Raw genomic sequence first — 16,440 nt, forward strand, 5'->3', positions numbered from 1 at the left:
AAAATGGACTTAAAATGAAGTACGACGGTATTCTATAATTATCAAAAATATTATTACTGAAAATACATAGACTTATAAATAAAATAAAGAAGATACATATAGTGGATTTAAGGAGCTGACTATTTTCGAGCTTATAACGTACAATGTACACTTCTAATAATTGCACAATAAATAATATATCACATTCTTGAGATTCAAATGGAACCGATAAACGAGCACCTTATTTTAATATGGCGATGATGTCTATGGCATCGATATTGACAATTCGTCATTGTCAATTCGTCTTATTTTCTATGCTATTTAAATATCGTTCTATGTTATATAAAGATATATGTACATATACATATATGTAGGTATACAATTTTTTCTCGAGAATTAGTAGTACCATATAGAAATAAATAGACTACAAAAATAAGCAAAAAAAAAAAGAGGAAAAAAGGTGACCTATTAAACATGGAGAATTAGACATAGTTTAATATTAAAGAAAAAGAAGCGAAGGTTTATTGATCCTCAGGAGTTAAGATTCTTTTATTTCATATTGTAACAAAATAAAAAGCGTTTATTCTTCATTGGATGAGATTTACCTAGGGTCGACATTGCAGAACACTTAAGAAGCTTCTATAGGTCAATTATCGACTAACAAGGAATACATTCAAGACGGCGATTTGCGTGACTCCGTGAAAAATCTAGTCAATAAGGATCAGTCTTTTTGACGTTCGAAACAGCCGAACTGTCGAATCATTCAGATAAAAGTTGCAGTCTGAACGAGCTCTTGATTCGTCCGGATTAACGAGTTCGCGTCGTCAACTCTGTTAGTTTAGCGAGTAATCGAAATAAGTTTATTTCAACAAACACATTTTCACGCTTAAAAAAGATTCGTATTTCTTTTTCGATTAAGATAAAGTCTGATATGAAGATTGCAAGGATTCAATTCTAATCAGAAGTTAATCGAGCTGATGTTACTTTTGTACTCTATAATATAACACGTTGACATCGTTATGCAAAATTCGTTCGTACTATACTACTAACAGAGGATTTCACTTTCTTTCTTCAAGATTCATCTCGTTTGAAAGTTCCACTTGATCATACAACATCAAACGAGTCGGGACATTCATACTAGACATGTCATATTAGACATTCATTCATACATTCATACAAAACTCAGTCTCGCAATCACGCTAGAAGAATTAGACAGAAACAAAATGTCCCGAACCCCGTCACCAATGCGGACATTCAGCTCCGAACCTAACCTCGACAGACTTCGCCACAACAAATTTCGTTCTAAGCCACTTTACCGTCTTTCTTTGTTTCATACAGGTCGTTGTTCCTCATTTTCGTTCCACACAGTCATCGAAATCTCTTCTCGCACAAGCTCGGGTCTTCTCACACTGCCATTTTCCGGAACCGCGTAGGTATTTCTACGGACGAGTTTGAACGATTTCAAACCGGGGAACCACTTTAGCACGCGCCACCACTTCTTCCCGGGCTCGTCCGTGTTGGAAAATTTCACAGTAGCGTATCTCAGCTTCCTCGGGCCCCTCGAACAAACGTCACCCTCGCGTTCGATCTTGGGCACAGGGTTCAACCTCTTGATATCCTCGTTGTTTTTCTTCTCGATGACATTTCGCGCTGGACCAACCTCCGGTTTCTCAGCCAGTGCCGTAGCCTGTTTCGGGCTCCCTTCGTGGCCAGAATTGCCTGAGCAATCGGTGCTTTCTTGAACGATTCCTGTCCCAGCTGTGCCCACGGTCCTCGATCCGCTGACAGCTCTTTGCTGAGATCGGGAGAGACTCGAGTAGGAACGTTGCTCGTTGTGAATCTTCAGCCCAGGGATTCTGCAGCTCCTCGACAGCGTTTCCTGTGAAAACAAAATAACCTCTCTGAAGCTACCTACTACGATGTCACTGAAATATCGGAGAAATATCGAACGTGGGTAGCTGGAAAGTAATCGCTTAATTTGTGACTTGAGTGCGTATAGATCAGGCGAGTTGGTTCTTCAATGTTTGTGTAATACAACGAGAAATTTAATATCGTTGTTATCAACGAATCTTATTCTTTTGAAGAAAGAAGAGAAGTAGAAATGCAAGAAATGAATAAAAGTTATTGTTTGTCGATATTTCTCAATTTATTTCTGTTTTATTTAATCATTCCTCAACGACGTGTCTGAGTTGTCCCTACTACTTAATTACAACTTATATAGAGTTTGAGATAATAACGTTTTCGTCAGATAGAAATAAGGTAATTGGATATTAATAAAGAGGCTGTCAGAGTAGATTAACTCAGAACAAACTTCCGATTATTTGAAGACCGTTGTACTCGAGGAAGGATATTATTACTCACCATAAACGCCACGCGAAATTTGTTCGACATGATGTTGTATAGAATTGGGTTAATCGTCGTGGACACATAATAGAACACACCGGATATGTAGGTCATGAGGAGATAAAGGAACTCTATCCACTTGCTGTTCGAGGTTATGTGATCGTCGGGGTTTGTCCCATAAATGGCGACCAGCCGTTGCACGTGAAACGGTGCCCAGCAGATAAAAAATGCTATTACCACTGCAACTGTAACGAAATGCCAAAATTTACTCGTTAGATTTTATTTCTTATTTTTGCACGCTATTAAAAAAAAAGAAATTCCTAAGAACTAAAGGTAGACAGTTTTCTATTATATTACGTAACGTGTTTGATATCAATGGCAGTTTCGATTGGTGCCAAGGAAAGCCATTGTGAGAATTGTATGGGATACAGTGTCCTTCTGTTATCGGTTGTCGATAATTATTTTCCCTAAGGTTAGAAATACTTTCTTTTATCCGCCTGGTAACTGAGAAATAACGTTATCTTATCCTTATCTTTTAGGTCTTTTAGTATATCAGAAGTTTGATCGAGTATATTCTATTATTAATTGTTAATTGCTATATTATAGCAGTCGTGATATATAAAAGAATTTTTTTTTACTATCATAATTTATAGATATTTTTTTTCTATCATATAAATCGAGGATCAAGGGTTTAGACAGGCTGTTCACCTTTTACCAACCTTTCAAAGATTCGGTTTGATATATGGGGACTCTCAGCAAGATGTTTTTTCTTGTCTCATAGGAAAACACAGACCATCGCTTAAAGTGATCGTGATAAATGGAACGAGCTGTATAGACAGTTATAAAATGGGGTCTTATGTTAACCTGTACGATTTATTTTGTTCAAATAATTTTTGGAAGCGTGCAATTATTTTATACGCGAACGAAAGACGAAGATAGAATTATATAAAGATTTAAAGGTTGGGAAGAATTAACGGTGACAGATTCTTTTTATCAGCTCGAATTTTTCATCGAGCAGCAACTTTTCTTCGGAATACGGCGTCTATTTTTTGTCCACTTTACCCTTTTCAAACTTTACCATTTTGCCAGACGATTCAGACATGGCGCTGAAGTTGCGTTAGTCCTCTCAGTCTGCTGTATTTTCGTTCGGAGGTAAAAGAAAAAGTGGAGGAAAGAAGTGGAAGCAAGGAAAGCCGGAGAGCTACGATAGGAGTGAGGTTATGTTCGGGCGTTTTCGTACGATTACGAAGCGATATTGCGGGGGTCTTTTGAAAGAATACACAAAGACCGGAATTGATATGCGACTGAGGTCAAGATCAGCCGAGTTATGGCATTTCATAGCAACGTGTCGTGCACGCTCCCTTTGAATAATTCATCCACGAAGCTGGATACACTGAACTACGCTGGGCTTATTAATTTTACTTTCTTTTCACAGGCCAGCTTATCGTTGCTTTCTTCTTTCATTTTTCTTTAGTCTCAAACTCGTTATTTCGTTCTATGTACCTATTCTTTGTCTCGAATTTTCAATAATACCGTTAGAAAATGATCTGTCAAAATTAAGCGAAGTATTAGAAGATGCGAGTACTGACAAAATTTAAGTTTCAAATATTATTTTAAAAATTATGAACAATAGAATTAGATATTAAGCGTTTGACTAAATATCTACAATATTTACAGAGTTTTAAGGTGGCGGCGCTAGTGTTTCCTCGATTTCTTAATTACAGAGCTTTCTTTAAAGACCTCTTAAATCGAATTATATTCAAAATACCATTTATATATTTAAAAATTTATTATACGTTATTTCGTCATTGTTAAAATCGCAGAAGAATAATAATAAAATCCCCATGATCTCACGAAGAGAACGCAGAAGAGCTGTGCAGCGAAACTTGGTTGCTCAGAAATTTCCGAGGCAACGCATCGTAAGATCGAAAGAAAAGCAACATCGAAACAAAAGTTAAACACCATCAGCGATATTCGACACAGTGTGGAGGCATCTCATAGCTGAGGGAGCAACGGAATGGATATCCTGTTTGCGAAACGAGAGACGTGACCCGCGTAAATTTTGCTCCTGGGTCGTCCAAAATCTATGCTTAAAAATTCACCGATCCTCGGAAGCGGTTACTCCTGGGACGGCAAGATAAATCGTGTTGGTAACCTCTTCTTCCCTCAGGGGCTTCGTTTCTGGTATTTTTAAGACGGTTTTCGGGAAAGTTCGCCGCAAAGGACTCGAAATAGGTTGGCGTTGAAGTTTAAGTTAGATACGGGTCCCATTTCGCTTAGTTAGATATGTAAATTAGATTTAAATTACGTATCTAGTACCACTCACATATTTCTGTGCTAATTCGAGGCAAATTTATGCACACTTTTCGTGTTAACGATCATTTTAACATTACCCTTTAGTATCGTAATTTAACTTAACAATTTAGTAATTTAATTTAGTATTACAATTCAAATTTTTTCCTCGAATGTTCCACGAATTTGAATGCGAGAAAATTGAATGTATCAAGTTCTTCTTCCCTGATCGAGTCGGTAATATTAGTTTTTATTTGTTCCTAAAGCTGGTTAACCAAGAATTACTTGTTTTCTTTCAATAACCACTTCTTTTTTTGCTGCTATTAAATGAATGAAGTTTTTTTCTAATAAATGAGTTATGTATACTTACATCCCGTAGATGAGTAACGATAAATAGGCTGCGAGAATGACACGAGGAAGAAAAAGTAAGGACAAAAAGCTCGGAGAATTTCTGCCGCAACATAATCAATACGTATAATAGAAAAATGTAAAGTAATAAATACAATACAAAAGTAATAAATAAAACAAGGAGCATATATCTCCGATGAAGTTTATTTATTTCGTCACAGTGATTCATTGTCGTAAAATTCAAATTAGCTAGTATCTTCGTGAACGTTTTCAAATTTCCCGCCGATGCTGTGGCAATTAACCTTCGCTGAGATGAGGAAGGAAATGAACGCCTCGATTGCTACTGCCGAGAGAAAGATGAGGTTAATGAAAAGAAAACACAGTTTCTGGAGTAAATGTTATTCGCAGACAGCTTTTTGCCTGATCTCTTTGTTCATAGCCTGTTCACCTTGCATTCAACATTAAATGCACCTGTGCCTTTAAAAGGAGCGTCTGCATCGTTCCACGTCGTTTCCGGGTGCATTCCTGCTAATTGCCTGTTATATGCCAAAGATATACTGAATACTTACGTTCGAAACATTATTCTGAAACATTATACTACTTTTTCCCTGATTAAGCTAAAGTAATTCGATGGTCGTTCATTCGAATGACATTAAGTGTAAACAAGATAGCATAGTCGGTGGTATGAATGTTATAGTTATGGTTTCTGTCGCCAGAGGGGTTGCAGAAGAATTTCGTTCTCACAAATGCTCGATTTAAGCGTTCGTATATCTGACACTGTTTGTTTCACAATTTTATCTATTTTCAGTTTAGTGAGTAGTATATATAATCATCAAATTTTCAAGATTGTCTTAGTTATAGAAGAAAGATTTAAATAGTGGTATAAGGTCGAAGGCCAGTAAAAGTTTAGTTTTATAGTAAAACGAATGCAAATATTAAAAAAACTATCGAGCGTGTGCCACTATAATAGTAAATTTTCATAAACAGGGGAAGAAAATCTACCATTGTGCAAAATTTGAATGAAATGGGTACCTTGCACTTTCCTTGATAGATCAGTAACAGCTCAGTTTTTAATCCTTTGCGGACGAGAAATGAAAATAACGATACATCGAGTATATGTTAATCAATTGAAAGTAAGAAATCAAGGGAAAGTTTCTGAATTAAAAAATATATACTACATCGATTGCAATGTTGAAATTATTTTTCGCTATATTCCAAACAGCTTTCACTCTAAAAAATCGAAAATTTCTATTTATATTTTGACATTCGTCCCCAAAGGATTAAACAGTCTTTAGTTGAGAGTAGTCGATCGTCAGTGTCAGTGTGCGAAGTGTAAATTAAGCGTCGAGTTATTATTTACATAAACCATTTTTGTTATTAAAAAAGTCTTCGTTTCCGTCAATTAACAATTCTTACAATAGCTTCGAGTTATTGTTATCATTCATGTATGCGTTTAGTTTCGATGATTTAAAATCGCGAAGTCATCCGACTGCTGCATCGTATTGAAATATTAAATATCAAAGCTGGCATACCGTTTATGAAAGGACGTGTAAATGTATGCTAATAAATTCTCGAGGGATTAATTGATATTCTAAAGATTATGCAAAGGAGAGGTGTTATATATCATCAACAAGTTCACGTATGATTTAATCCTCTGTCTTTTAGATTTTTCGCAAATCTTTAATAGTTACGGTTTTTCAGATACGTATACAAATGTTATAATTATACTACTCATGAATTGTGCAGACTCTTAGAGTCCCTTTTTTTGATAGTTTTCTATTTGCGGTTGCATTCAAGATTTTATCAACCGATTTTTTTAAGCGTTCCGTATCAGTGTATATTTGTTATGGTTTATATAATTGCATGGATCATTCGTAATAATGTCATTTCATTCTCATATTTCACAGTAATGTTTTCAATCCAAAGAGAACACCTTGTATGCACGCATAAATTAAACATCCAATTGACTTCTGTTAGAACATTATCTCTATTTGATCAGAATAAATTTACGTAAGTTTACCACTGTTTGCTGTTACCATGTTTGAAAGAAAAATCGTTTTTTTTTAGTAGCATCATTATCCTTATCAGGTAAATCAATATAACCTTACCACTATTCGCTCCAATAAACTTCCGCTATTACTATGACTTCGATTCTCTTTCTAAAATCTCGAAATTCTGAGGGAAAACACACTATTAGGTGTAATACTGTAAATACATTACAAATAAACGTTAGTTTGTTCGGAAAGTAATTTCATTTTTTCTCCACAAAGAACGTAATTGTATTTTTCCCAGCCAACTTTACGCTTATGCCGCAAAAAAAGAACAAAAAAACGAAATGCCTTTCCGAACAACCCAATATTTATCTAAATTTTCCTAATCTATCATTACCTTTATCAAATAAATACACATAATCTCATCACTGTTCGCTGCAAACAAATTTTACCATTACTCCGTTTACTAAAATTTCAAAGAAAAGAAAGAAAAAATTTACACACTTCGGCAACCCAAACCTAACTCAAACTTTAATAGAGTAACCATCGTTTCCACCAGATAAACGCACACAACCTTATCACCGTTGCCATTATCGAATCATTGGAACGAAAAGAATAGTTCGCGTATAAAAGACCGTGTACTTTTTGCCAGAGCACAGTCGATGTTCTCGTATCAATTTTTCGCGGTACATCATCGCGATCAACCAACGTCATTAACATGATTCGGCCTGTCTGACGGATAGCAGGTTTAATCATCGCGACATTACAGGGCCAAGCAACCCAAACCGTAATATCGCGTCGAGTAATGCGAGGGTACACAACCGATCATCAACGTTCCCGTTCCTCGTGATTTCGACAAAGTGCCAGAGGTCTCGCCACTTCCGCGTCGATGGCTTCCCAAGAAGCCAAGGATTCCTGTGGTCCTCGAAAAATTTCACAGACCTTTGCACCTTTTCCCCAAAGCTTCTCTCCCTTCTTTCAATTTATATGAATCGATATTCAAGATTGATTTATATTCGGTAGTAAGGTTCACGACGGGTTAGATTCTGAGGTAAGGTGATGATAAAAGAATTTATTCGAGAATTTATATCACTATTTTATTATTATCGAATGTGATTTTACGTGAATTTTTATTAGCTATTTTATTAACTATTTTAACGAAAAGAAATTCCTTGATTGTTTACTTGGTTCGAGAAGTATTTATAAATTATTAACTCTTTGTATTCGAATTTAAAATTACTCAAAGATACGTGGAATATCGAAATAAAATAATTCTTAATTTGCATACGATTTCTTATTTAAAAAATGTCGCCTACGTTATGAAAGTCTTCGAATTAATATTTTTCTTATTTTTATCTTTTCTTATTTTTCTGTAACGAAAAGATCGAGTGGAAAAGGTTGAAAATACGGCAAAAGTTTTTAATCGAAGAAAATAGTAAACAGAACTAATGAAATATGAATGAACTGAATATGCGTTTTGCAGATTTCAATATGGCCACGGGTAAATTAACCTGCAGGGCATATGCATATATCATACATAAAGTTAGATATATAGGATTAATTGATTGTTGTAAAATATTCTCGACGATCAAAGATAATTATCACTCATCGATCTCTTGATAACAATTATGCATACCTGAAGAATCTTTCGTTCTACCCGTCTCTGTTACATTCCTTTCTTCCGATTAATTCATGAAAATTCCTTGTTTACGCCATTTCGCATGCATCCGAGAACAACGTGTTTTCCAGAATGCTCCATTGTGTTTCAATGAAACAACAATAATCGCGATAATAGCGATTTCCGTATACGGAATGAAATTTTGCTCTCAACCGCGAACGACTCAATTGTCGCGTTTAATTGACACATTATTGAGAATTTCACCGTAGTATTAACATGTATTCCTTTTTAAATTGCTACCTCCGCCTCGACAATTATGGTTATCGCCTCAGGGTCGACAATTCTGCCTTGTCGCATCGACGTTATCTTCGTGTTTAATTCTACTTTTTCTTTTTTCCTCTTTTTCAAAGGAATATCTGTTACAAATTTTTCAACCATGAAACGAGTAATTAATTTTTGTTGCTTTACCAACTTCGACGAAGCTATACCGTTCTGCTGATACCGGTTCAAATATCAACGAGCAAGAAAGGGGCAAATGTTTTTGAAGAAGACGAAGATAGATCTTGTTTATTAAAACAATAATTTCCCGGTGAAATTGTGGATAAGGTCGTTTCCTTCGTACCTTGTACTTTGATTCTTCTATCGTTTGAAAGAGCAGTCGATATCGAACACTCGTTTAATAAAATAGAGGGATTCGACGAAATTATTATATATTATAGACTTCTTATTGTCTGTGGTGAGACATATTAATATACAATAGAATACAAAGGGAGAATCTTTCTTAAAAATTTTTAAATAAAAATCTTAATAACACAGCAAAGGTGTGACACTTTTATATTCCAATAAAATCGGAGTTCCTTCTGAAATAAATTTTCTAGCGTGATCAATAACAAAATGACGCTTCGTTTTTTGAATTACTCGTAATTGAAATGAAAGATCATCCTTCGATACAAACAAATTATACATAAATTCCCAGCAGATTAAATGCCATTCTACTACTGACTTTTTCACCGTTCGGTCGAACATAGCAATTTGCAAGAAATTAATTTCAATAGCGGCAAGTCTAGTTCTACTTGACATTCTTGCACCATTACATCTTCCTAGCCTCGAAATCTTCCATTAAATAGATTATCATTTAATTACGAGCTGCGCGGAAGACGTATCTTTCGTTATTTTCAATTATCGCTTCAGGGACAGAAAACGGTTCGATTGGCGCAATCGGTTATCGAGTGAAATCATACCGGAAGGGAAACGATGCAACAGAGGCGTCGTTTCCGTCCCACGAAACTCTGTCCGCCAGCACGCGTGTAAACATGTATAATTACGAAGTTAATGAAGCTGCTTGATCAGACCCAGTCGAGCTGTTCCGTGACGGACGTGTTAAGTGTCTGCATATCAAATATCGCCTTATTAAATATCTATTAAATATTAAATAACATTTTCATTACCGGTTTCTTACAAATTGTTCTACGTTTAATCAGCATAACACTTGATACTCCTATACTTTTCTCAATAATTTATATAATCTATTCCAGTTTCGTTGCGCTTATAAAATCTTCCATTTATATTTATCTGAATTGTTGATTCTTTAATTACAAAGTTTTTTCGATGCTGCTTTTGCTTAGCTGTTTGGAAAAATAATAATTCGCGACGTAATAATTAGGAATTATTATTAATAGTTATATTAATAGTATTAACAATAATTAGTAAGTATTATTTGTTCATTGCGGACGAGAAGATAACGATACATCGAGTATATACTAAATAATTAAAAACAACGAATCTAGGGAAATTTTCTGTATTAAAAAGAAAGAAAATATGCACAATTATTATTATTACTATTTTTCGTTATATTCCAAGCAACTTTCACTCTAAAAAATACCAAAATTTCCACGTATATTATGACAAGCGTCCTCAAAGGGTTAATTATTATAATTCGCGATGCAATAATAATTAGTAATTCACAATGTTTCTGTATAGTAACTATTCGCATTCGAAGCAAAATTAATTTTAAATCATTGGCCAAGGAAAACTGTTCGGTTTGTTTACAACGACAGAAACTGTCATAATTGCAACCTGTCACCGTAATTCCAGGTTGTATGATTTTACAGTAACGACGCATCAAAAAGCATTTCAAAACTTTTCTGTTCTACGAAAATTATTTTCGCGACGTCGCGAACTTTGCATTCGCGTCAAGTCACCCGGAGAAAAGCGGCCGATTTGAAATTTAAATCGGCGTTTCATAGCAGGATTGCCATTTCTTTCTTTTTTCGATTAATTTAATCGCAACAAAACAGTCGATCGAACCACTCCAATTCCCCGCTGTTGGATTTCCGGTTTTTCGTGGTTTGGCCGCGTTTGTGCGATGGTTGCAAGTGGAAACGAAGGATTATGAACTTGTCCCGGAAGTTTACGGAAATAATGCGACGTCGCATGTGACGTGCACATGATCCGATTGTAAATCCACTGCCGATTTTCCCACCGATCCGATGAACCATGAATGTGGATGAGTTAGGAGATCGAAGGGTATCGTCGATGAAAAATTATCGGAAAACACCAAATTCTTTACCGATTGTTTTTTTCCTCGATCTCTTTATTCTATCGTCATTTCTAATTTATCCGTTTATTTAGAATATCAGAATTTCTTTGAAATTATTTTTTAATCTGTGTCGTAATTTTCTATTTCATTCTACTCGTGGGTTTATTTTTTCGAAAGTATCTTTCCTGAATTAAAATTTCTTTTTCACTGTTTCGCGAGTTTATTTCCTTCAATTACTCTATTAACGAGACATAGTACGATTATGCAAATGGAAATGTTAATTTTGGACTTTACGTTCATTTCTTCAACGTGTACTAAGTCTGCGGGTAAAGTCGTTGAAATTTATGACCGCGTGAAGCAGTAATGATCGTTAATGATAATTGGTATCGTTAAAAGCGTGGAACAATGTAACGGGAGACGAATATTCCTCTTGTTCGCGTAATCATCGGTTACGAAATTTTTGAAACAAATTTATATATCATATTCGTAAACAAATTTGGCAAAAATGGTCTCAAAATTTTGCGGAGCATCTCAAACTTTATTTTCGTCAATTTCATTTGCATGTGCAGTCTCTTTCAGTCTTCCACTTTGTATGCTTCGGAGTAACAGTGTGTCAATTTATGTCATCTAGTAATTTTATTTAAATTACTAGTATGAAAAGTATATACATGTTCGTATAGATCAACCACAAGTTCGATTATAGTATTATATCACGAAAATATTGTGTTATTAAAACGGTTGATTGCTCGGCGAGTCGTTTCTGGTGATTTCGATGCACACGGACTCTTTTCATAAAGCACAACGAATTTATGAAATCGCCGAAAAAGTTGACAGTTTGCAATATCGTATTTAGAAATTTAATATTCCGACTTTGTTCCACGGAAATCCTCCCGATGCTCATTCTGAATGTATAACGAAGGGAATTCCACGAGGAATCTGTAATCGGTATGATTCTTCTGGTGATATTCCACGAAAATAGTGGTAACTGGCTAGACTCGTAAATTTCAAGGTAAATTTCTTTACATCTATGCGTTTTTCAAAATGCAGCAGTTACTCGTTCGAATCTAAATTCGACATCGTGCGGGTTAAAAGATAAATCGAGATTTGTTGGTTTGTAAATTTGTTTAAAAAGTTCCTGTCTTAAAATAAAAACTTAAACGAGAAATTTACCACCTAATTTTCGAATTTTTATCTTCACAATTTAAAGTAAGAAGATCGAGACATCTCGATTCATTAGAAAATTCTTTCGTTAATGGCGTCTGCCAGTTTTTGCAAGCTTGCAGTTATTTGGCAGTCGGGCCATAAATTCCGAAAATAATTTCGCTCCCAACGGGAATCTCTATCTCCGCAAAACGTCGGATTAAATCAGCATGGATGCTTGCTTATGTAAGAATATAAAGTTACGGCGGAAAGTAATAGGTTATGTTGCAAAAACGTGACCCGTTTCCGCCATTGTTATTCAACGACACGTGACACACTTTCCGATAGAGATTTGAGGGAAATTCGTAACATTCGGAAAGTTAACCGAGAAATTTTATTCTCCGATTTCCAGATACCAAATGACAGGCGCGATGTTTGAAGAAAATATTAAAAACCTGAAGAAGGTTTTTATTTTTATCCGGTATAACGAGGGTATAAAATTGATGTTAAGGGAATTTTTTTGTTCATTCGCTAAAAGGATAATATAAAAATAATTCGAGAACGACAATAAAGGAACCTCGTGATTTTCTTTTGTTTTTATTATTAGTTATCGCTTTCTGCCGACGATAAACGAACTTTATCGTCGTCGTAAAGAAGCGAGGGATGGCTTCGATATTTTCGTCTTTAAATAATGCACATCTCATTTTAACCTTCTTCTAAAAAAATTCTCTTTCTTTACTTCTATTTTCCAATAATATATTTCTTCGACGAAATCGAATAGGATATTTACGTGTCTTATACGCGATTATCGCCATTTAGCGATCTATCGCGGATTAGAAACATTTCTTTTAATATTTCTTTTTATTTCTATTTCTTGCTTTTATAAGTTAGAAGTCTTCGGATTCGAAACAGAATGGTTCCCAGCTAAGTGCTGTCGTTGTAACTCCCACAACCCCTAAGCAAACGGTATTTTCTCGCCTTCTCCTACATTGCACGATCGTTTCCCCAAGGAAACGATCGAACTCTAGGTCGTTTCCCACCCGTCAGTTTTCCTTTTTAAACAACTCGATAGCTGACACCCGATAGTCATCTCTAGCCTAGACTTTCCTTATCAGCAAAGACTTTCTATCTAGTCCTTTGCTCATACCTAGACGATCAAAATATTTGAAATTTCTATTTTCCTCCGTAATTAACAACAATACCGTAAAATTTAAAAGTTCAATGATCCCAAAAGTTTACGAAGAAACTATATTGGTTAAACTTTTACAGATATACCCTTTCAATAGCGAAATAAATCCATCAGGAAGTTTGGAGGTTAAACCAGGATTAGGCTCGACGAGCAATGTAAGTCACGAAAACACGTGGATCATACTTTTTGGCTGTTCGAAAAGGGCGAATTCCCGAAGGTCGATTCCCGGAGCCACTATTGGAGATTACAGAACCCAGGTCTCAAGTTTGACGCCGTAAGACATAGTTTAGAACCTCCATTTTTAGAGAAAATTGTACTTTACAGTCTATCCGAGTTCTAATAATTCGACTTTTAAATTAAATTCGTTGCAACAATCGATCTCATGACTAAAAATTTTGCAGTAATTGATAATATCTATCAAATCTCTTAAGTGGACCCCTTAAATGCGAAGACTCTTAAATACAAGTCCCCTAATTGCAAGGATTCTCTAAATACGGGGTTGTTTAACCCTTTGCCATACTTTGACGAGTCCGACGAGAATTTCGAGCCAAACTAGAATGTCACGAGTCTGGCTCGTAATCAGTTAGTCGCGAAAATTCGCGAGACACGTTAGGTACTCGAACAAATCTTTTTGTACATCGTGTCTCAAGTTTCGACACTGTCTCCGCCACTTCTGGCTCCTTTTCCGATTATCCGGGGCCATCGCCTGGGCCCGTCATCATTCTCCGGACTTAAACAGTATAGCAAGAGATTAAGCACAGGTATCCTAAATACAGGGTCTCCCAATAATAATACCCCTAAATACAGGGTCCAGTTAAAATTCCAGATCCCCCAGGACTAAAACCGACTCCATTATCATCAAACCCTCGTTCCAAACATAATTATCATCGATCGTGCTACCGAATTGCATAAAATTCGAAACTCACCGAGCATCTTCAACACTCTCCTGGACGACCTGCCTGGATGATGCCTGCAGCTGCCACCCTGGCCACTGCCCCTACTCCTCTTCATCATATTCGACTTTCTGAGCTTCAGCCCAATCAACGCATACAGCACGGTGATGAGGCTCATAGGCATCACGAAGAACAAGAACGTTGATAGTCCAAACGAATGCTGCAGCAGGACCTTCTTCACGGTGCACATCACAATGTCCGGGTGCTCCGGGTAATAGACCACCCCCAATTGCAAGGCCTGAGGCAACGCGAACGACAGGGCGACCAGCCACACCACCAGGATCAGCTTCACGGCTCTGGACAACTTGGACATGGTCTGCGAGAGGAACGGGTGACAAATAGCCAGGTATCTCTCCACGGTGAAGGCCGTTATGGTGAGAACCGAGGCGTTGGTAGAGGTCTCGGATGTGAGGCCTCGAAGAATGCAGAAACCTTCGCCGAAGATGTAAGGGTACTTGGACCAGACCATGTAGATCTCCGCTGGGAGACCAGAGGCTAGCAGCAACAGGTCCGAGATCGCCAGGCTGAAGAGATAATAGTTGGTGGCCGTGTGCATCGACTTGTTGCGCGCTATCACGATGCACGTGCTGATGTTCCCTATGGTGCCTGTCACGAAGATCGACACGTAGATGATGGTCACGGGTACCACGATGAACAAAGAGTCTCTTTGAGAGCTGCTCACTGAGAACGCGTCTTCGAAAGGGTCCGTTTGATTGTTGAAGATCGTGGTCAGGTTTTCCAGGTAGCTTCGGAAAATCGAAGGTGCTGATTCAGAGTGATTGAGAGACAAGGTGGCTGCTGCGTGATCCATGTTGGATTCATTCCACGAGATTTGCCTATGTATTTTTCATACTTCGGGTTGATGGTGTTGTCTTCGACCTGGTCTAGAGGACAGGTTACATCCTCTGGAGCGAATAAAATTTTACGATGTAGCACTGGAAATTCCGTTTAGACAGACTAGGTGACTGATCGTTCCTCTCCTTGGATAAGTGCACTTTACATCGAGTTTATTGGATCCTCTGGAACTTGGTGCACCTGGTCTAATGGAGATTAGTTTGCGGGAACTATGACAAACGCTTCTAGAAAAATAATCTGTCAGAAGGTATCTCCAAACTTCTAATACGCGGATGTCCTTGCAATTTAGCAGATTCTGTTCGAACAACAACCAGTTCTACCAATTCCAAGTATAATCGCAGGGATTATACTTCTTCGACTTCCTCAATTTGCAAGTTAGAGCCTATGTTCTGATCAATTACTCGCGATTCAAGCCTTCGTTCTGATCAATTAGCTTCAAATTAGCTTCCAATTCTAACTTCTCGCGACTTCCAAAGTCTCACCCCTGTTCCGAGCGGATACTTTCACTTTTGATCCCAGTTTCACCGACTGGTTTCACACAGACGTACCCTCGACTTCCTGTTTTCAGGTTCTTTCGACTTCGGTTGGTTCTCTGAGAGAAGAATCTGACAGGAGGTTTGATTCAACCCGGTTTCCAATTCCTAGACTTTCGTTCTAATCAGTTAGCTTCGAATTAGCTTCCAATTCTAACTTTTCTCGACTTGCAAACTCTCACCCCTGTTCCAATCGGATACTTTCACTTTCGATCCCAATTTCTTCGACTGGTTTCACACAAACGAACCCTCGACTTCCTGTTTCTTGGTTCTTTGGACTCCGGCTGATTCTCTGAGCGGAGAATCTTCAACCCCGTTGCCCCAATTCCCAAGCTTTCGTTGTAATTAATTAGCTGAAAATTAGCTTCCGATCTCGACTTCTCTCGACTTCCAAACTCTCACCCCTGTTCCGATCGGATACTTTCACTTTCGATCCCAATTTCACCGAGTAGCTCGACATAGACGTACCCTCGACTCCCTGTTTTTAGGTCGTTTGGACTCCGGTTGATAGTTTGACAGGAGAATCTGACAGGAGGCTCGAGGAGGATCCAGAGCAGACGACGTTAAGGTGATCGAAAGGAAGTGGGGGTCCGGAATCACGAAGCGACACGGACGCCGCGCGAATCACGACTGCGTCAGCCCTCGTCGCGACGGACGACG

General features: G+C 37.3%; 1 protein-coding gene across 1 annotated transcript; it reads right to left on the reverse strand.

The window, feature by feature from the left end:
• Nucleotides 1-1,309: 1,309 nt before the first annotated feature.
• On the reverse strand, nucleotides 1,310-15,065 carry LOC143221099 (pyrokinin-1 receptor-like). Its single transcript, XM_076446628.1, has 3 exons — nucleotides 14,366-15,065; nucleotides 2,341-2,567; nucleotides 1,310-1,858 (listed from the first exon to the last, which is right to left on the reverse strand). Exons 1-3 carry the CDS (start codon nucleotides 14,946-14,948, stop codon nucleotides 1,310-1,312), a joined length of 1,359 nt encoding a protein of 452 aa, XP_076302743.1. The 5' UTR covers nucleotides 14,949-15,065.
• Nucleotides 15,066-16,440: the final 1,375 nt, after the last annotated feature.

The sequence above is a fragment of the Lasioglossum baleicum genome, unplaced genomic scaffold, assembly GCF_051020765.1.
Source record: "Lasioglossum baleicum unplaced genomic scaffold, iyLasBale1 scaffold1899, whole genome shotgun sequence".
Lineage (NCBI taxonomy): Eukaryota > Metazoa > Arthropoda > Insecta > Hymenoptera > Halictidae > Lasioglossum > Lasioglossum baleicum.

Coding starts and splice junctions, on each gene's coding strand:
- LOC143221099 (XM_076446628.1), bottom strand. CDS start 14,948: ATGCACACGGCCACCAACTATTATCTCTTCAGCCTGGCGATCTCGGAC. Junction 2,568..14,365: donor GAGAGTGTTGAAGATGCTCG/GTGAGTTTCGAA, acceptor ATTTCGTTACAG/TTGCAGTGGTAATAGCATTT. Junction 1,859..2,340: donor AATTTCGCGTGGCGTTTATG/GTGAGTAATAAT, acceptor TTGTTTTCACAG/GAAACGCTGTCGAGGAGCTG.